The sequence below is a fragment of the Pseudopodoces humilis genome, chromosome 7, assembly GCF_049639895.1.
Source record: "Pseudopodoces humilis isolate 2021_Gansu_Grassland_sample_001 chromosome 7, ASM4963989v1, whole genome shotgun sequence".
Taxonomy (NCBI): Eukaryota; Metazoa; Chordata; class Aves; order Passeriformes; family Paridae; genus Pseudopodoces; species Pseudopodoces humilis.
In genome coordinates, this window is record NC_142206.1 from 58,596,484 (window position 1) to 58,616,618 (window position 20,135).

Consider the following 20,135-nt stretch of genomic DNA (forward strand, 5'->3'; position numbering starts at 1 on the left):
AACTTGTCTTTGAAAAAATATTTCAGTGGGCAGTCCTGCTGAAATTTTGTAGATTAAATCAGCACTGTCTTTAAGTCTTTAGTTACTTGTGAGTTACTTATATACAAAATTAACCCTTCCCAAATGTAGATTCCTAATATTCTGAATATATGCATTTAAGTGTCAGCAACCCAACAGAAAAGGTCAGAGGATGTGAGGAATACATAAAGTAACCACCAGGCCGTAACAGTTAGGTCAGTGGAGGACAATACCTTCTCTTGTAGGTTTGGGAATATTTTCTTTTTCTACTACAGAGTTTTCTTTCTCTGTGATTTTCCCAATTTTGGGCACAGGTTCTGGAGCATATCTTCGAGGAACTGGTGTCTTTAGAGGAGATTTTTGTGTATGAGCCCCATGACTTGGAAAATGGCTTGAATATGCTTCAAGGAGCACTAAAAAATTAAAGATATTTAAATGTTAACAATTTTCTTCAAGAAAAATGATATCATAGAATCACAGAATGGTTTGGATTGGAAGGGACTTTAAAGATCATCCAGTTCCAACCTCCTGCCATGGGCAGGGACACCTTCCACTATCCCAAGGTGATCCAAGTCCCATCCAACCCTGCCTGGAACACTGCCAGGGATGCAGGGGCAGCCACAGCTTCTCTGGGCAACCTGTGCCAGGGCCTCACCACCTTCACAAGAATTTCTTCCTGGCATCTAATCTAAATCTACATTCCTTCAGTTTGGAGCCATTCCCCCTTGTCCTATCACTACCTGCCCTTGCAGACTCTAGGAAAAAAAATCTAGGAAAAAACCCATGCCAGGTCTATAAATTCTTCACAAAAATGCAAAACATTACTACACTAGTTAAGTAAACAGGAAGAAAATTTCATACTTCTGACTTAAAAAAAAACCCAAAACCCCACTGTAGCTCATCACAGGCTTCCAGACAAATCATGTCTCAATAAGATTATTTTAAGTCCAGGTCCCTCCTGGTACAGACTGATTAAATCAAAAGTGACACTTTAATTTAAACTGAAGGATACTGTAACATCTTCAGAATGTCACAAAAATTATAAAGAACATTGGGCAATAAAACAAATTACACAGAAGAAATGCTTAGTACTCATTACTGATGTGATGCACAATCCAATATTAATGGACACAAAATTAATGCAAAACCAACAGTGAAAATAAGACAGTAAGAATTTATCTCCACCTTGGGCAGGTGCAGCACTGGGAGGAAATAAACCCCTGTGAGACGAAGGTGCTTCGTTAGTGAGCGATCTCTGCTCAGGCTTCTCCCAGAGTCCTGCCAGGGGCCCAGGGGCAGGCACAGGACCCTGCTGCAGGCCACGGGTGCTCACTGCAGAGCTGATGAGATGGGACTGGGAGACAAAATTACAGAGTATTTCTGGTCATTGAATCACAGAACTGTTAAGGTTGGAAAAGATCTTTAAGATTTTGAAGTCCAACTCTTCTCCCAGCAGCACCACATTCCCCACCCAACCAAGTCCTCCAGTGCCACATCCATGTTTTCTGAACACTTCCAGGGGTGGTGACTACACCACTGCCCTGTGCATGTTCCAATGTCTGACTACCCTTCAGTGAAGAATTTCCCCTAATACCAAACCAAAATCTACCCAGGTGCAACTTGAGGCCATTTCCCCTTGTCCTGTCCCTGTTCCCTGGGAGCAGAGCCCAACCTGCACTAGCCCTTTCCTCCTGTCAGGGAGCTGTGCAGAGCCAGAACGGCCCCCTGAGCCTCCTTTTCTCCAGGCTGAGCCCCTTTCCAGCTCCCTCAGCCCCTCCTGGGGCTCCAGACCCTTCCCCAGCTCCACTGCCCTTCTCTGGACATGCTCCAGTCCCTCAGAGTCTTTCTCACTGTTGGGAGCTTTCACTTTCTCTGATCCACTTCCACTTAGCTTTCTTTCTTTCTAACACTAAGAAACAATCCAAATTATTACAACATTAACACCGAGATACAAAAGAAATTATTAACCTGAAGTTTTTGCATTGTGACTTAGATACCTGAATATTCATTTGTTGCTCCTGTAGCTTTTCCAAGTGCTGAATCCGTTGTGCCATGAAAGTGCTCATTTGTTTTTCAAGCTCGCTGACTCTCTGGTGGTAGTGGGGTTCATTTTGAGCCTTCATATTTGCTTGCTGTTCAGACACTCGTTGCAGCTGCCTGTCTGTCTCCTGCAGTTTCTGAAGCATCTCTGAAACTGAGTTCACTTTTGCTTCCAAATCATTTTGAACCTGAAAGAAAGGATTAAAAAAAAAAAAAATAAAGAAAAAAAAAAGGAAGGTGGGGAGGAAAAATCCCATTACTGCAGAAGATGTCTGAGCATGGTAAGAACAAAACATCCTTCACAGAATCCTGGATTTGCATCCCAAAAGAAACAAAATTCTACTTAGCCTTAAAGTTTGGTAGTTCAGCAATATTGCGAATTTCTAACAGATAAATCAAATGTTCTCTGTCTTCTGCCCATTTAGTTAAATCCAAATTAGTTCCCTCTGGTATACTGGTCAGTGAGTGTGAGATGACAAACACACAAAGCAGTGAGCAGACACATTCAGGTTCTCTGGAGCTACTATCAACAATTTCAGGCTTGCTTGGAACATTTACTCTTTTCAGAGGACAAAGAGCTGCTACTCCCATGAGCCACCCACTCACCTTGAGAAGTGGAGCTGTGGTGGCAATGGCAGCAGCAGTGGCTGCTGCAATGGTTGCTGCAGAATCAGCTTCCCTGGCTGCTGACCTGCTGTCACCCCCAACAATTTCCCTTTTTCCTGTGGAGGCATTTCCCAAGAGCTGCACCTTCACCTCCTTGTGAACAGGAATGTTCTGAATTCTATAAAAATAAAGAAGAGCCTGTAAACAGCATTTTCTCTGTATCTCCTCCAAGCAAATGATTTCCCACACACAGTATTGATATCACTGTATAAGCATTTCTCCTGGAAGTTTTGACACAAGGCACTCCAGGGAATAAAATCAACTGAAAACATTTTCATACACAGAAAAAAAAACCAAACCACTGACAGAGAACAGTAAAAACACTTCTTCCTTACCAGCTATGCATTTTGGCATTCTATTGTACAGAAACAGAACAGCTCAGACACCAACAACAATTCACACTTACTTTTGCATTAATACTCCTCTCAGAACCTCTTTCTGGCCAGCAGCATACTGAGAAATAAAAACATTATCTGTGGGAAAGGACAAACATCCTTTTTTGAGATAATTGGCACAAAATGTCTATTTCACAAATAGAGACAAAATATTATTTCAGTACATTTAATTTTGCTGTGAAGAATCTGTTGCCTGCAGGACCCACATCATCTATTGCAACAACAAATTGTTTCCTTTCAGTAAGTAGAAAACCTAAATAATGGTAAGAGTAAGAGCAGGCTTCATTTAACACAGTTTTTATAGCATTGAATGCTATTATCAATGAAGTCCAATAATAGTGAGTAAAGTCTCAATGGTAACTCAAGCCCAGACAACCCAGCCAATAAAATTCAATAAAATTGAAAAATATTCAATTAAGAAAACCCCAGAAACAGTATTTCCCTACCATATTCATAAATTACAACAGACTTTCTTAATAGGTGTAAATCATGCTAAAAGGATTGCAGGCTCTCCCTCACCCCCTCTTTGCTGGGCAGAGGAAGCAAATGCTGGTAAGTGCTGCCTGTGAGTACAAAATATTGATTTTTGGTCTTAACTAGGGTATTGATTTGTATTTTTTCTCCTCTACACAGCTCCAGATATGCAAGAAACCTGCATAAGTGTGTTTTCTTTAAAAAGCCTTCACTTCCCTAAATCTGATTGAAATTGGCAGGTTCAGAAATTATAGGAAAATACACTGACATTGTGATTTCCTAGGATTCTTAAGGATTAGAAATACATTTTTTTGGTATAGGCTGCTTGAAGAAAAATATGCCCTTGTAGTACAATAATTCACAAGAGGAAAATGGATCAAAACAAGCCCCTTCCCCAAACTGTCTATTCAGAGACATGAATAGTTTGGAGGAATCTCAACACTCTGGCACACTGGCAGATGTCCCACTCAATTAAAAAAATGTAATGCCAGCAAGAATGAGGTAAAATTTGCAAAATTTAAAAATGTTTGTTGTAATTATCATCTTTTTCTCAAAGCAACCTTTGAATATTTTCACTCAGAAGTTTCTATAATATAAAAAATACCTAAAAGCTCCCTTTTTATTTAATTAATCAGTCTCCTTACAAAAAAAAAAGGGTGATTGATGTTTTACCTTCAGGTTCTCTGATGTCTTCCAGCAGTGAAGGATCATCTTGTGCTGCAGCTTCTCCAGGATGATCCTTCAGAACAAGAGCAGAAAAAGCAGACATCAAAGCCTCTGCCAACAGTAGCAAATATTTGGAGGCAAATGGAATTGCTGAGCACACAAATGGAACCATTTGCACACAGCAGCACAAAGGTCTTGGCACAAAACATGTGATGACCTCTGCCACAAAGGGTCTGGACACTGCTGTCAAGAACTCACACGGCATTTTAGGGACTAAAACTCCACAAACACAATTCAAATTAAAACCACATATTCTGAGTGCTAAGTAAGTTTATTCTCCTCATTTGTGGGCAAAGAAGTAGAAGTGAAACTATACCTGCTTAAGTTTAAAGAAGCTGCTAATCTTGGACAATTCAAACACAGAGAATTAAGCACTGCTAACATTCAGTGTTAAATAAAGCCCCTCCAAAAACACCAACAATAAAACCACCTTAGCAGCAACTCCAAGAGGAAAAGCAGTTGCACACTTGTGGTGAAGAGGCTGAGCCAAAATCTTGTGCTGCTTATAGGGGAGCTTTTTGAGGAAAACCGTGTTCTCTTAGCTCAGGATCACAGAGAGGAACAGCAACTTTTCTTACCATTTGGGATAAAAACACAGGCTTTGAATTTTCAACTGGAAGCAGACTTTCTGGATGTACTTTGGTGCTTAGGACTCCTAAAATAAAATCAGTTTTACTGTGGTCAGAATAATTTGTGGTGCATTTTCTGTAAAACTCCACATTTCCCTTATCTCTGAATGCCTAAACATCACAACTGTCATAACACAAATGACCACAGAGATTGAGCTGAAGCTTAAAAACATCAATAAATTCTGTGAGTCTGAATGAGAAATTTGATTTACAGCACGGGGAAACCTCTGAAAAAGAGAACATTACTAAACATCCTTTAAACAGGAATGTTTAACAGGAATTAACTGCCCCCAGGGGCAGGGACACCTTCCACTATCCCAGGCTGCACCAAGCCCCATCCAGCCTGGCCTTGGACACTTCCAGGGATCCAGGGGCAGCCACAGCTTCTCTGGGCACCCTGTGCCAGGGCCTGCACAACTCACTTTCCATGTGCAAAACAGTTTGGGAACACAAAGAGTGCTGACAGCTGCAGTACGATGATGCAAAGGTTCCTTAACCACAGAACTGTTCGGTGGCTGAAATCGCCTCTCAGCGCTGTCAGCACAAGCCTGAGGTGAACCCGGCGGTCACGGACGCACCTGGAGCGGCGCTGGGGGAGCGGCGGGAGGTCCCACACGGAGCCCGGTCTGCAGCCGAATCCCCCGGGCAGGGCGAGCCCCCGGCACGGAGCTTGGGCACAGCGTCCTGCGGCCCCGTCCCGTCCGTCACCGGGCGGCTGCGGGCCGGGAGCCGCTCCCTGCGGACCGCCGTGGAGCGGATCAGCACATCGCCCGCCGTCAGGCTGCCCAGCGAGTCCTGGCTGCCGCTGCTGCCCGCTTCCATGGGCAGCCTGAGGGCTGAGGCCAGCGGCGCCTTCTCGGAGCGGCGGCCGTGCGGGCCGGGCGCTGTGGCGGCTGCGGCAGGAGCCTGGAGGCTCCGGGACGGGCTTCCCTCCCCCGCCGTGGGCACGGCTGCCGTCCCTGAGAGCAGCTCTCCCGCTGTCCCAGCCCCGATCCCGCTGTCCCAGCCCCGATCCCGCTGTCTCAGCCCCGTTCCTGCTGTTCCAGCCCCGATCCCTGCCCGTTCCCGCTGTCCCAGCCCCGTTCCCGCTGTCTCAGTCCCGATCCCAGTCCTGATCCCAGCCCCGATCCCAGCCCGTTCCCGCTGTCCCTGCCCGTTCCCGCTGTCCCAGCCCGGCCGGCGGCACCGGAAGCGCGCGGTGCCATGGCCACGGCGTCCCCTCAACCGCCGTCCGGCGGGAAACACGGGTCCGCAGCTCAACAGCGTCCGGTGGGGAACGCGCGGCCCGAGAGGGTAAATCGGGCGGCGGGTCCGCGCTCGGCCGATTCGCCGGCCCGTGGCGAATCTGCGGGGCCGGGGAGGGGCGGGCCCGCCTCGTGCGCGCGCGCGCGTGGCGAATCTGCGGGGCCGGCGCGCGGGGCGGTGAGTGCGCACGGGCCCGCAGCGCGTGAGGGGACGGGCGGGGGAACGGGCGCGCGCTCCTGAGGGACCGGGAGCGTTCCTGAGGGGCCAGGGGGAACCGGGAGCGTTCCCGTGGCCTGGGAGAGGCCGGGAGGGACCGGGAGCGTTCCCGTGGCCTGGGAGAGCCCGTGAGGAACCGGGAGCCTCCCCGTGGCCCGTGTGAGCTCCCTAGGGCCCTCAATGAGGAAATCCCCGCTCTGCCCCGGGGGTTTTCCCCGTGCCGGGTGGCTCGGTGGGGATAAGGACGCTCTCTGCTCGATGTTGGGCCGGGGCTTGGCTGAGCGAGTGATTTCCCGAGGGAGAGGAACTCGGTGTGCCCTTGGAATGGAGAAATGGAAGGTGGAGTAGAAGGAAAAGACCAAAAAAATAAAGCTTGACGTGTTAGCCTCAGGTTATGGGTTTATTGAGCGAGAAGCGTCAGCCAGGTGTGATGTCACTTAAAATAGGAGAGTGTTGGTGGGAAAACGTGTATTTTCCTTCAGGCCTGACGCCCGTACACGGGTTCAGTGTGCTCAGAGGCTCTCCTGGTGCCTGAGGTCTGGCTGACTCGGTAACTCACCTTTGGTGTTCGATTTCTACCTCGGATCCCTTCAGAGCAGGGTCCAGGCCAAACCCAGGAGACAGGGAATGATAACAACCCGTGCATCAGCTACACCCGGTTATCCAGCTCCTCACTAGCCCCTCTCATGTCACCCTGCCCTAATCACTTCTTTAAATGCCTCTGGCCTCTTAAAATCAATTTGTTTGGGCTTCTTTTAAATCTGATGTTAATCCAGTTGTAGTCTAGTAATCCCCCATGATAAAAGAACTTTCTCTACAAGCTGTGGGGAGTTTACCTTGACACAATTCCTTGACTTGAGATTTTTATTCTTTGAGATATTTGATTTGATGTTTTCACTCTTCATAAACACTTGCAGGGTGTTGTCTGTGTGCAGGTGGAAGCAATGGTTTAAAGAGACATTTCAGCTGTTTTTATGGAGTAGGTGATAATTACAACTGATTCAGATGGTTAATGGGGCTTACAATTGTGAGGGATTTATAGTGTCTTTCCATCACTCTTCTTCTCAGAAAAATGCAGCTCTTCATAAAAAGATGGGGAAAAAATCCCAAACACAGGGTTTATTTTGCTCAAGGGACTTGTCTTAATGTCTCTTTAGAACACCAAAATATGTTTGGAAGAGCCCAAGGACCTTTCAAGAAGGGAGATTTCCCAGTTTTTGCTCCTTTCTGGTGAACCAGTGTGCCCAGACTGTGTGTCCCTTGCAGCAGAGGTTTATTCAGAGACCTCTGATTCCTGCAGTGTGAATATCCTTGCTTAGAAGGGCAGTGCTGAATTTTAAATCATGTTTAGCCCACAGGGAAGTCCTCCAGGCTCTGTAGGATTAAACCTGAGCGGAGCAGGAGTGGTATGAACAGCTCTGTAGTAAACTCTGGGCTGGGTTGGCTGAGGTGCTGAGCACTCTTTCATCACCCTTCTAAAACTTTTTTCAGAGTTGGAAGGAAAGGGAGAAGCAGCAGGAAAGCTTGAAATAATACATTTACTAGACTTTGCCACAAACCAGATTGGCACATTCCTGGGAATGTTCAGTAGCTTGTATTTAGCTGTAAACTGATTTATAGCTGAAGGTGCAGCAGAGCCTTGTAATTTCACTGTGGAATGTGTGAAATACCTGTACTGGGACAAGAGCTTCAGGCACTTCAGATCAGATGTGAATCAGAGCCTTTCCCAGGTGTCAAAGCTCTGTGAAACTACAGTTTCAAACTGCCATTTCCAGTCTTGCCAAATCAGTCACAGAAAGACAGGGATCAGGTTTGCTGTAAACACAGATCAACACCAAGTGTGAGAAAATGGCACTGACAGTTGAAGCTTTGAGCTTCCCGCCTTTGGCAGAGGACAAAAGTCTTCCCTGCTCCCTACAGTTTCTGTTTAATTATCTACAAACCCTGCCCTGAGAGAATTGTCACTGGTCTTGTTTTTTCACAGGCTGAGAAATGAGAGTGGAGTTGCCATCACTCTCACTGCCTACTCCAGGGCATGTCCATTTTCCTAAAACAAATTAGGGGTTTAGGAGAGAGTCTGGAGAGGGACTTTGGACAAGGGCATGGGGTGACAGGACAAGGGGGAATGGTTTTGCACTGCCAGAGGGCAGGGTTAGATCTTGACTGTGACCGTGGTGAGGCCCTGGCACAGGGTGCCCAGAGGAGCTGTGGGTACCCCATCCTGGAAGTGTTCCAGGCTGAGCTGGAGGGGGCTTGGAGCAGCCTGGGATAGTGGAAGGTGTCCCTGCCCATGGCAGGAGGGTGGAATGAAATGATCTTGAAGGTCCCTTTCATCCCAAACCAGTTTGTGATTCAGTGAGAACCTAACTAAAACCTGGTTCCTTGTTAGCCACCATATCCTGTAGGTTCTGCTTCAGAATAACCTGTGTGACTTGTCTGCCCATGAGGAATTCTTGTATCTTACATCCCAGAATCATCTGTGCCCTTGGCCTCCAATCTCTGAACTGGCTCCCTGTGCAGGGATAAAGTGTGATGTTAAGAGGCAGATGTCACCATCCCTGTGCTGCTGGGAGGGGATGTAGGGGCAGTTCACTCTCATGAGAGCTCCCTGCTGCTATTTTTAGTTGCTTCATTTTCTTTCTGTTGGAGAAATAATTATTGCTGTCTCTTTGTTCATGTTCAGGGAGCTTGTGTATCCCTTCATTTCCCCCTGCTGAGAGACTGCAATAGATAAAGCTCACAAAAACACAAATGTCTTGCCCAAAGTTGGCAAAGCATAATAGAAGATTAATTGTAAATAGCCCTTGCTAAAGGACTAAAAGAACTTTTTTTTTTCCAAAGTGATTGCTCTTCAGTGCTCATTTTTCTTCCACAGGTTGAATTACACTCAAGGAGCTCGTTCTTGCCTACATGTGATATTAGTTTGCATTATCATCTGTGGCAATAGGTCTTAGATAACATGGAAATTAAGAGAAAAGGAAGATTAGGCTTCAGTCTTCAAGGAAACCTGCAGTTTTCAAGCCTTAACTTGTTCAGTGTGTTGGATTAGGAATGTGAGTCTTCATGAGGATGCTTGTTTAAATTCTTGGATCCATCACTGTTTACTTCTTCCCTTTTTCTTTGTCTGTGTCATTCCTTTAAGGCCATTTTAATTATTCTGTGTTTTTCTTGCATTTAATTCACTACAATAACCACAACTTTTGCTGTAGTTCAGGTGTTTGGTGCAGCTACACAGAAACCAGGCCCTGCACCTTGTTCTGCATCTGTTCAGTGACTGCCAGTTTATATTTGCCTTTTTTCCTTACTTTTTACAGATCACATCTAAAGTCACTGAAACTCTAAGGCTAGGAAGTGTTACGACTTTGCTTCTTCCCCAGCTCCTGCCCTAGCTTATTTAGTAAGTTTGACAGCACCTATAAAAATAAGGTATTCTGTAAGTCACTTTAGCTGTGTGAAATGCCCTAAAAGTCTTTAAAGGACAGCAATTAGCAGGTGGATCTGGTAAGGTTTCATACCTGGAATTATCTTGGTTTTTTAACTGAATACATTCCCAATAGGTAACTTCCCTTTGAGTGAATGGCTTGGAAGTTTACTAGCAAAGTTGCATTTAAACTTCAAGGATGCACAAAATTCCATTCTGATGCAAAATGCTTTTTTAATTAAAACTCGACTTTTATCCTCACCTTTAGGTGACTGAGTCACAGGTGGTAGAACATGGCTGGACAAATATCAGAGTCGGATCAGATCAAGCAGGTGAGATGCTGCATTTGGGAGGGGTGGTTTGAAGGTCATGAGCTGCTCTGTCCCACAGAGTGGAAGGTGTAGGGCATAGGGAAGGATAAAAACGGAGGTAACACAACCAAAATTTCAATGGGTGACCATTGACAAAACAGCATGTTTTGTGTACAAGCAGCTTTTGGTGCTGAAATCTTCTGATGGAGAGTAAATATTTCTAGTGACTTGTTCAGATTTTCTTACACCATGCACCTGTGTGTAAGAAAAATAAACACTGATTTTGTAAAATTTTTTTTTAATATTCATTGTCCAATTTTTACTTACAGTTCAAGGAGTTTCTTGGCACATACAATAAACTTACAGAAAATTGCTTTGTGGATTGCATAAAGGATTTCACTAGCAGAGATGTGAAACCAGAAGAGGTAGGTGATGGCTTCTCATGACCCTTTGGTAGAATTGCTGTGTAGCATTCCAAATTCAGAAACAACTTAGAGAGTTTTGATCTTTAAACTAAGATACAAAGTGAGGCAGCAGCCTTCAGTGGAGTGTGGGTGTCTGGCATGTTGCTTCCATCAGTGTCCCATCACATCCGAGCTTGGATAGGGCTTGGAGCAGCCTGGGATAGTGGAAGGTGTCCCTGCCCATGGCAGGGGGTGGCACTGGGTGCTCTTTAGGGTTCCTTGACACTAAAACCATTCTAGAAGTGGTTGCCACACACAGAATCTGCCCAGTCTCCACTGAATATTGGCTGCTTTATTGCAATTTTATGTGTTTCATTCCCTGAACTGTCAGTGGAGGTTCTTGTGCCTTCTCATGGATGGCAACTCCATGGACATGGAAGCTACCCACCTACAGCCTGCATCTCATTCTTTGAGGAATTCTGCTGAAGTATTTGTTTACCTGCCCACGCTCCTGCTTTGTAGTGAGTCATGGGAACACAGCTCTGGCTGTTAAATCCATTTCCCTGCACTGCAGGGAGCTCCCTCACATCGTCATCTGCAAAAAGATTAAGCTCTCCATAAGATTAGTTGCATGTTTTTGCTTCTCTTTGCCTGTAGAGAGGCTGTTTCAGAGCCTAATCATTTTGTTGCTTAAAAATCTAATAACCTTTGCTTGACTCTGCTGGCAGGACAAAAAAAAAAAGCCCAAGATTTTAAACTAACCACTGTTTCTGAGCCTTTCTGCCTCCTTGCAGCCTCCTCCTCCTCACTGCAGGCAAAACTCGTCTCCTTTCAGCTTTGGTTCTGCTGCCCTGAACAGAAGTTTCTTAGCTTCCCAAGACAGATTTCTTCTTTTCCTAATCTTCTCTGCATCTGCTTTAGTGGAATTCTATTACAGGTCATAATTTATTCTTGGATTAAAGATAATTTAGGTCCAAAAAATATTCTTGGAGCAGCCAGGCCTAGTGGGAGGTGTCCCTGCCATGGCTGGGCATTGGAATGAGATGTTATTTAATGTCCATCCCAACCCAAACCATTTTCTGATTGTGACCTGCCATGTTTTGAACCATTGCAGATGGTTCATGTCTGGTAGCACAGGAACCATCTGTTAACAGTGGAACTAGGAAGGAATTTCCTTATGGAAAGTTCTGCCCATCTTGTCCATGATGGGATTTCTTGCAGAGCACCTGTCTCTGGAAACAGGACACTTGTCTAGATGGACACTGTCTGTCTGCTGTGGAAATGCCCATGTTTCTCTTGAGAGTTATAGTTCCTTATTAAGTAATTGAGATTGCTACCTCCATGCATCCCTTTTGGGATCCTACACTTGAAAAAACCCAACTCGTGAGCTCTTTCCTTGCACAAGTGCCAGTGCAAGTCTGGACTTCCCAGCAAGGTGTCACACACGCCGCTCCCTCTGGCAGCAGAGGCTGGGGCAGGTCCAGAAGTTGTTTCCTAGGGAGATTCCACCCCTGCTCAGCAGGTTTGGCTGTAGCTGCTGCCAGGCTGAGGACAGAGAAGGGCAGGTGCTGGGTGGTGTGTGGAGCTTCTTGGGGTTTTGTCTAGCTCATTTTCACCCCTTCTGCTTTTCACATCCTTCTGTACCAGCAGAACCAAAGCAATGGCTGCTTTCCCAGGCAAAGGGGTTAGCTTTCATTTCTGCCCAAATTTCACTTTGCAGTGATAGCAAGGTTTTGAGCCATGGCACAGAATATCCAATTGGTAGGACTGTAGTTCAGAAATTATCTCATAACTCTTTCTTTACACTTAAGAAACCACTTTAAATTTGAAGACTACTGTGGTTGGAATAGGCTCTGGTATTTATTTGCCAGTCCAGCTGACGGATGTACTCTGGTGGCTTTGCTGAAGGGTAACAAGGCAGGTATCAGAAGGCTGATAGAGCCAATGGGAACAAGGGTAAAAAAGGGTTAAACTGAGTTAGCAGAGAGCAGCTCATATGTAGCTGTCAAAGCCAGTATGTTTGTAAACAGAATTAAAATAAAATTTACTCATTTAATAGATTTATTAATCATTTCAAAATGTACAGTTCAATTCCACAAGAGGAGCCCAAGGACAAAAGAATGGTACCTCCTAGGTCCAGGGTGTTTTCCATGGAGACTTTAATATGAGAATGAATATTAGTAGATGTTTCAGGCATAGAAGAACTCAACTTTACATTTTCTACTGTCCTCATCTTGAGGCTTGACAATATGAGATGTCCTCACCTGTTTATCCCTGTCTGTGGTGATATTTTGTGTCCTGGTTGGGGACGTGTTTGATTCACTGTCTGAAGCCCTCTGTTTCCCTCTTGCTGTAGATAACTTGCTCAGAAAACTGCCTGCAGAAGTATCTAAAGATGACACAGAGGATCTCCATGAGATTCCAGGAGTACCACATCCAGCAGAACGAGGCTCTGGCAGCCAAGGCAGGACTGCTCAGCCAACCTCGTTAGACCAGAGCACTGTGCTCTGACTTAAGCTGTGCCAGTGTTCCCTGGGCAAGAACACATTGGGGGATTCCTACTGTCAGGATGTGTGTCCAGCAGCTCAGAGCAGAGCTGTGGGTGCTGCTCAGGCAGTGGGGGCCATGAAGGGTTAAACAGGAGCTCAGTCATGGTGGCCTGGCAGTGGAATTTGTTTCCACGAGGGAATAATGCAGATACAGCTTTTCCCAGGGCCCACAGACTGGTGTCCGAATTTCAGGGGTGGTGGGAGGGCTCACTTGCCTTGTGCCAAGACTGGTTGAGATGAATCAATTGAACGTGGGGAATACACTTTTTTATTTAATTCAAATAAAATCAACAGGAGCTAAATACACGTGTGTGTTCTTTCCAAAGAGCCATTTTTGGGACATTTGAAAGCAGCATTTTGTTTACTGGGGTCTCTTTGCTCAGCTGCTCTAGAGTTCTGTTCGTTCACTGCTGCTTTAGGAGCTGACAGATGCCAGAGGGAGCTCAGGCAGGGCCGCTCTGCTGGCCTTGCCCCAGGTTATCTTTGGTGCCTTATCCTGTCACTTAACAGGGGACAGAGGGGCACTGGCAGCTCCTGTGCACCTTTTGTTTCCCTCAGGGAGCCCCATGGGCTCCTCCCAGCCTGGCTGCCTGGCCTGACACACTCCAAGCACTGAGCTTGCTGCAGTTTTCTCCTTTCTCCCTGTGAATGCCAGCAGGAAATACAGGCTGTGCACAGCACAGGGCCTGTCCTGCTGCTGCATGAGCCCAGAGAGGTTTGGAAGGCAGCTGGATTGGGTTAGGAAACACAGCAGTGCTTTGGAAGGATCCTGACAGCTGAAATCCTTCAGTCAGGGCCTTAGTGCCGTGGAATGACAGTCAACAGGCACCCTGTGCTTCAGTTCTAGCTCATAAAATACAGGAACAACAGGAACTCAACACCAGAAGCACCAATTTTGAGATTCTAAATGATGAGTGAACCAAAGCTATTTCACATCCACTGCCAGATTCTGTTATTTATAGAGAGGCAACAGCAAGGAACAGAAAGGGCAAAAGGACTTTTTTGTTGTTACCTTCTCCTCCTTTTTATTTCCAGCAGCAGCAGCTTTAATGACTAACTCAGCTGTCCAGGCTGTGGATTCCTGGCCCCTGAGGGCAGCAGTGCTCCTGCCACTTGCAGCAGACACTGCTCTCTGTGCTGCTGTCCGGCTCTCCCTGGGTGCTGTTCCTGTGCTTGCAAAGGTGGAAGGAGCCCGAGTCCCCACGTTTGGACTCGCTGTACCACAACTCCTTCCTCCTGTGCCTTGTTACTGTGGAGATGGGCAAGCGCTGCCTCTGAAACAGTGAAGGCTAAAAACCAGCCCAAATAAGGCAGCAAGTATCCAGTGTCCTGTTTTTTCAAAGGAATATCAGGCTAAAACTGTCCAGATTGTTTGCTACAATCAGGCCACAAATGTTGCAGCCAATTAGAATCAATACATGCATAGCAAAGACTTGAAGGCTTTCCTTGAAGCAGCTCTCTTTTTGTTAAACATGTGAAAGTAATCCATGATTGAGATTTTCAACTGGATCTTCATGAGGAAAGAGCTGCTCAGGAAAGTGTCTGAAGAGTTTAACTGATGGAAGTGGAGGATTTTCATGTCTTCTGAACAAACCACCTTGGGGCTGAACTGAGGGGGGTTAAAAAAATAATTTTCTCTCATTTCAGTATTTGGAGGTAGGAATATATATAAATACATATGAGGACAGATTTCTTGAAAAAATGATTAAGCAAGTTTTAGAGGGACTTAGTTAATAAATTACCCACCAGGTTTGTCAAAGCTCTGTTTCTTTACAAAAATGTGGTCTTTCAAATCCAGATGACAGGCTGCATACAGACAATTCAAATATATTTGAGCTTGGAAATAAAATGCATCCACATAACTAAAGCATTCAGGTGATAAAAATAAATAATAAAAATAGGATAAAAATGGTTTCAGTCTGGATCCTAAGAGAAAGACAACTACGTTTTTCCTAAATGCTGGTAAGGGGTGTCAAGAGGAGGTGAATCACCTTGCTGAGGCACGCTAAGTGCAGGAACGGATCTCACTCTGATGGGAGAAGGAGCAAAGGGTGAAAAATGGGAAATTGCTGAGGAATGAGTACTGAGAAAGCTGTGGAAAAAGGGAGCTCAAAGTGGAGGTGGGAGGGGAGGGAGCAGGAGGGCAGCCTGCCAAAAATCAGCTCAATGAAACTGAGCTGGTAAACAGACACTCATTTGGAGATGCTCACTGCAGCAGCAACGGGAACACGGATCCTTCCTGCTGGAAACACACACAGTGCCTCCTCAGCTCACAGAAACAAGAACCATCTCAGCAGGAAGGGTCAAATCAGAACCTTGCTCCAGAGTGCCCTGGACAGCAGCAGTGCTGGCACAGCCATCAGATCAATCAGCTGGAAGATTATAATAGAGGCTCCTTGAATTCTCTCCAGGATAAAAGCAAAGCCCCAATTTATGTAATCCCCTGCTGAGAGCTTCAACTGCTGAGCTCTGTTGGAAGGCAAGAAAAGGAGTGACTGCAGTGCTGTGTCAGGGAGTGTGGGTGAAACACTGAGTCTGGCTGTGGCTTCAGAGCAAGGAAGCAAATCCTCTGTGCTCTGGCATTCCCCACTCTGGGAACTGGAGCTTAGCAACAGCTCAGTTCAGCAGTTTCTCTTAGCTAGTTGGGAAGTCAGCACATGGCATTTGAGGAATCCAGTTCTGATCTCAGGAAGTCCATTAAGCTCAGCTCCAAAATTCCTTGAATGAGTCTGGCCCAAACTCTAAAAGCAATTAAAGCCTCTGACACCTGAACCTGCATCATGGCTGCATCCTGAATTTCCAGAGGACAGCATTAAAAGAACTCAAAAAGTTACAATTCTGCTTCATATTGGAGGGTTTTTAAAATTATGTTTTACCTTAACTTCACACTCCTTTGTGTTTTGGTGTCAGGGAGCAGCAGGTTCTTCACAATAAATATCAGGAAAAATGCATGTGTTACCTTTTTACAGCACCAACTGGAATTAGATTGGGGAAGTACATTAGTGGCTATTTCTTCAAATTAAACTGTGGTTGTATTACTGGCCACACTGCACTAAAAGGCACAGGTAGGTGGCTGGGTCACACCAGAAGGCACTTGGAGGAAGGATCCTGGGGCACCAGGAAAGGGGCAGGGTCACCCTTGGAGTACTCGGGGACCACAGAGAAGACTGGGGCACAAGAAGATACTCCTGGGGGTGTTGGAAGTAGATCTGGAAGAGTCCCAGTCTAAATTGTTTTCTCCAGCATCAAAATGAAATGTCTTATGGAAGATCTGGAAGAAAAGACAACACATTTCACTGTTTGCCTGCACATTCTCAGCTCCAGCAAGGCTCTGGGGGAGGCAGGACATTGCAGGGGATGCAGTGAGCAGTGTCAGCCCTGTGCACTGGGACAGTCCCACAGTAAAGGTTTTATATGAAACCAGCTCTGGGCTGAATGAAACATCAGCCAGAGAGGTGTTACCCTGCCCACTGCCTCTGAGCCAAAGAGAAATCACATTCTCCACAATTGTTCAGTGTCCTCCAAAGGAAAAGCAGGAAACAAGAACAGCAGCAGCTAAACCACAGCCACAAAGACCAGCTCCCTCCTGCATTGCCTGTGGATAACATTATTCCATAATTATTCCCACAGGATAAAGTGGGGCTGCTCTCACATTCTGAGTTAATCACATTCAAATACCTGCACAGACCAACACTTTTTGGTCTTTTACCTCTCACTGGTTCCACTGCCAAAACATTTTCTTATCAGAGAGGGGTTGTCCTGCCCACCTGAGGGCAGCCACTGCCTCTCCATCTGGGATGGCACACAGGGGTCACCTGCAGGGTGGGAAGCAGAGCATGTGCAGATGGAATCAAGGATTGGGGCTTTTTTTTTTTCCTTTTAAAATAGCTTTATTTATTCACAAGGGAAATAAAAGAGCATCAAGAGAGATGGTTTTAAATTAAATATACACATAAACAAGTGCCTTGTTAAAACAGAAAGAAAAAACACTCTTGTGCAATATAGCAAAGTATTTCACACAAATTCCACATCTTACCCCTCCTTATGAAACTGGCATAGCTGGCATGAGCACGGTAAATTAGGTCAAGCTGTACCCAGATGAGGGATTAGAGGAGGAGTTTAGGAACAGCTGAAGACACCAACAGTGCTGGAATGGAAATGTTGGGTTACTCTGAACAGCAGGAAAAGCCAGAGACATCACCAAACCCACAGCACCAAGGCAGAGCAGTGTGTCCCTCAGCAGCAGGCTCAGGTGAGGGTTAAACACGAAGTGACAACCCCCTGCAGGTTGTCACAGCTGTAGCAGAGCTCCAGGGCAGCTTTTCATTGCTGGCAAACACTACAAGAGGGAAAGTGAAGCAAAGCCTCCGTGGTTACTGCAGTGAGTGAGCTGTGCTGGTGCACTGAGGCCAAGTGGCATCAAACAAAGACACTTCTCATGTCTGAAAACTCTTGGTGTGGGAATAAGGAGCAGCATAAGGGTGTTAACCAATGTGAACAGCTGCAGAGCTGAAGCAGAACCAACCTGCTCTGAGCCAGAATTTAGGGCTCCTCTGAAGTGGGAAGGAGCAGGAATAACAGCATAAATAGCAAAGGTAATTCAAACTAAAGAAGAAACCAGACAAGTCCTATTCTTAGAAAAACTGCTTTCACAATCAACAGCTTTATCCTTCCAGTCTTCTTTAAATGACAGCATGGTATTTGCCATTGGGCTGTGGTTAATCATAAAATCCACCACTCCCTGGCATTAAAACAAACACACTAGCAGACAAAAAACACTGGAACACAAAAAAAATGAATTTACATATCCATCCAAAGCAATGGATGTGACTAAAAAATACTTGTGGGAACTTGGAGAACTCACAGATCTCCAGAGCAAACAAAAGGCCCCGAATAAATCCCAGTTACTCAGTGGTAACTGATAAAAAGTGAATAATTTTAAACTCTGAGACCTCTTTAAAATCCCATCCTATTTGGTGTGAGAATGCAAGATGGGAGAATGACAATTTTTCTCAAAATATGAGAGCAATAGCTTAATAGTGTGAGCCAATTATAAAATGTCATTTTCCTTAGCCCTGGAATTACAGTGAGTCAGCCTCTGGCAACATCCTCTTTGGTTCCACTGTTTTATTATGTCCCTCACATCTCCAGAGCCTTTATCCTGCACACTATAGCAAATAATAAAATCCCAAGACCAGAGAAGGAAAAATAACCAAGATTTCAGTGCATAATCTTTGCAAAGGCAGGGGCACAGTGAAGTAAACAGCTCGACATACTTTTGTGAACAAATTAATCTTCTATTTCAGCTGGTAAATCTGGCTCCTGCCTCATGTCAGATTTCTTTCAAGCCATCAAACCAATCCAGCTCTTTTCTTAAAAAGAAGACAACAAACAGCATTTAGACTTACTGCTGTAAAAGAATTCCAGTAAATGCTGCCCAGAAAATCCATTTGGCTGCCTCAGCTATCCAAGAATATTTTTAATGGGGGAAAAAAAGAACATGTTATGAAAGTATTAATTTTTTACTGTAATATTCCATCTGGCTGACAAACCTGTCTGCAGAGAGAAGGCTCTCTCAGCAGTGGATATTCTGACTGAGGCACAGGAGATGACAATCCTAAGATTCAGATTCTCTTCCCAGCTCCACATCAAAGCCATCCTGAGTAATTTTTTGGTAGCCATTTCTGCATGGGACACCCTACAAAAAAATGAGAATATTTTTTAAAAAAAAATCTGTCTATTTGAATACTGCACCTTTTAAAAAATTAGATAGAAGCATGCACAAAAGCAGAATCAGTGATTTAATCACCTTTTTTGCTGCTCCCTGTGAAGGTCAGATACATCCATCCTTCATGAAGACACACATTTCTTTGCCCTTGTTATGCTTTTCATTCACTGATAATTACTACTGAAGATCTGTTTAACTTGACTTGTTATTATTGTTCTGACAACTCTGCTTCCCCTGCCTGATCTGTTCAGGCTGATTAAGCAGGAAAAACTTTCTCAGCTACCAGCAACCTGATGGAGGAGCCAAAACCAAGCAGGGATTTAACTGGGTGTTGCTAAACTTTCACATTAGAAAATAAAAACTCATTAGTACAAATGTAGCTGATATACTTGATGGAAAAAAAGTGAAAATGAAAACAAGCAGGGAAATGAATCTTACCTTATGTCCTTGCATGGAAACTTTCCAAGGTTTTCCATCTTTCAGATTTTTGTTAATACAAAAATAAGGTATCTGCCAGCAATCTGACAGTTCTTTGTATCAATTGCAAGAAATGAAGGAAGAGTCTGATTCTCTTACAACATTGTTCTTTTTAACAGCATTGGATCCCAAATTTTTTGGGTTTTTTCACCTCCTAAGGAAACTTGAAATAAGTGTAATTTTGAGGAAAACCTGTAGGAGATCAGAAGGCAGGAGAACAGCACAAATACAGCCAAGAATGGTGCTTTATTTCTGCTTGGTCTCGGAAACACAATACCTAACCTCTTATTTAAAAAAAATCCCAATTATTTATAATCATAATTACTGTGTCTTAGACAGGATGAATTTATATCAACGTATATTTGGAATTTATATCAACAAGGCTTCAATAAGGGGATTATTGTAGAGTTAGAAATCACAGATTTTATTAGGGCTTCTTCTTGATTTCACCTTTAACCCAGGACAGCCCAATGATTGCAGCTAGTTTTCTTTTCCCTGTGTTATTTTTAACATCATAGGAAACTACTGCAAAATTCTACTGAATAATCTGATATGCTCCTTCCCAGAAAGATAAAACCAGGAAATCAGTGACCTGCTGGAGGCTTTGCCAGTGGCTTGGCACAAAGTCCCCCTTTTCCTGCTGGTTTAGTGCCAGAGTAGCACCAGCTCTTTTGGGGGTGAGCAGTGCAAGGGAAGCAGGTGGAAGAGGAAGCAAGGAGGTAGTTCTCCCTGTCAATGGGCTGGAATAGGTTTCCATGTTCCATGGGATCATACCTGGAGCCTTGCAAACAGAGTTTTAAATATTCCTAAGCGACAGAAGCAGCAGTCATCTGAGA

At 44.9% G+C, this 20,135-nt stretch overlaps 2 protein-coding genes across 2 annotated transcripts in view; one reads left to right on the forward strand and one right to left on the reverse strand.

The window, feature by feature from the left end:
• The window catches only part of KIAA0586 (KIAA0586 ortholog), a 67,427-nt gene extending 61,446 nt beyond the window's left edge, over nt 1–5,981 (reverse strand). The window contains exons 1-8 of the mRNA XM_088057906.1: nt 5,527–5,981; nt 4,898–4,974; nt 4,266–4,332; nt 3,131–3,197; nt 2,665–2,842; nt 2,016–2,246; nt 1,204–1,372; nt 252–431 (exon numbers count right to left, since the gene is read on the reverse strand). Of these exons, the coding sequence (XP_087914032.1) occupies nt 252–431; nt 1,204–1,372; nt 2,016–2,246; nt 2,665–2,842; nt 3,131–3,197; nt 4,266–4,332; nt 4,898–4,974; nt 5,527–5,770 (1,213 nt within the window). The 5' untranslated portion in view covers nt 5,771–5,981. The remainder of the gene's footprint in view (nt 1–251; nt 432–1,203; nt 1,373–2,015; nt 2,247–2,664; nt 2,843–3,130; nt 3,198–4,265; nt 4,333–4,897; nt 4,975–5,526) is intronic.
• Nucleotides 5,982–6,270: 289 nt separating this feature from the next.
• TIMM9 (translocase of inner mitochondrial membrane 9) lies at nt 6,271–13,396 on the forward strand. The gene is made up of 4 exons (XM_005528540.2): nt 6,271–6,370; nt 10,099–10,162; nt 10,471–10,566; nt 12,902–13,396. Exons 2-4 carry the CDS (start codon nt 10,124–10,126, stop codon nt 13,034–13,036), a joined length of 270 nt encoding a protein of 89 aa, XP_005528597.1. The 5' UTR covers nt 6,271–6,370; nt 10,099–10,123; the 3' UTR covers nt 13,037–13,396.
• Nucleotides 13,397–20,135: the final 6,739 nt, after the last annotated feature.

Coding starts and splice junctions, on each gene's coding strand:
- TIMM9 (XM_005528540.2), top strand. CDS start 10,124: ATGGCTGGACAAATATCAGAGTCGGATCAGATCAAGCAG. Junction 10,163..10,470: donor AGTCGGATCAGATCAAGCAG/GTGAGATGCTGC, acceptor TTTTACTTACAG/TTCAAGGAGTTTCTTGGCAC. Junction 10,567..12,901: donor GAGATGTGAAACCAGAAGAG/GTAGGTGATGGC, acceptor CTCTTGCTGTAG/ATAACTTGCTCAGAAAACTG.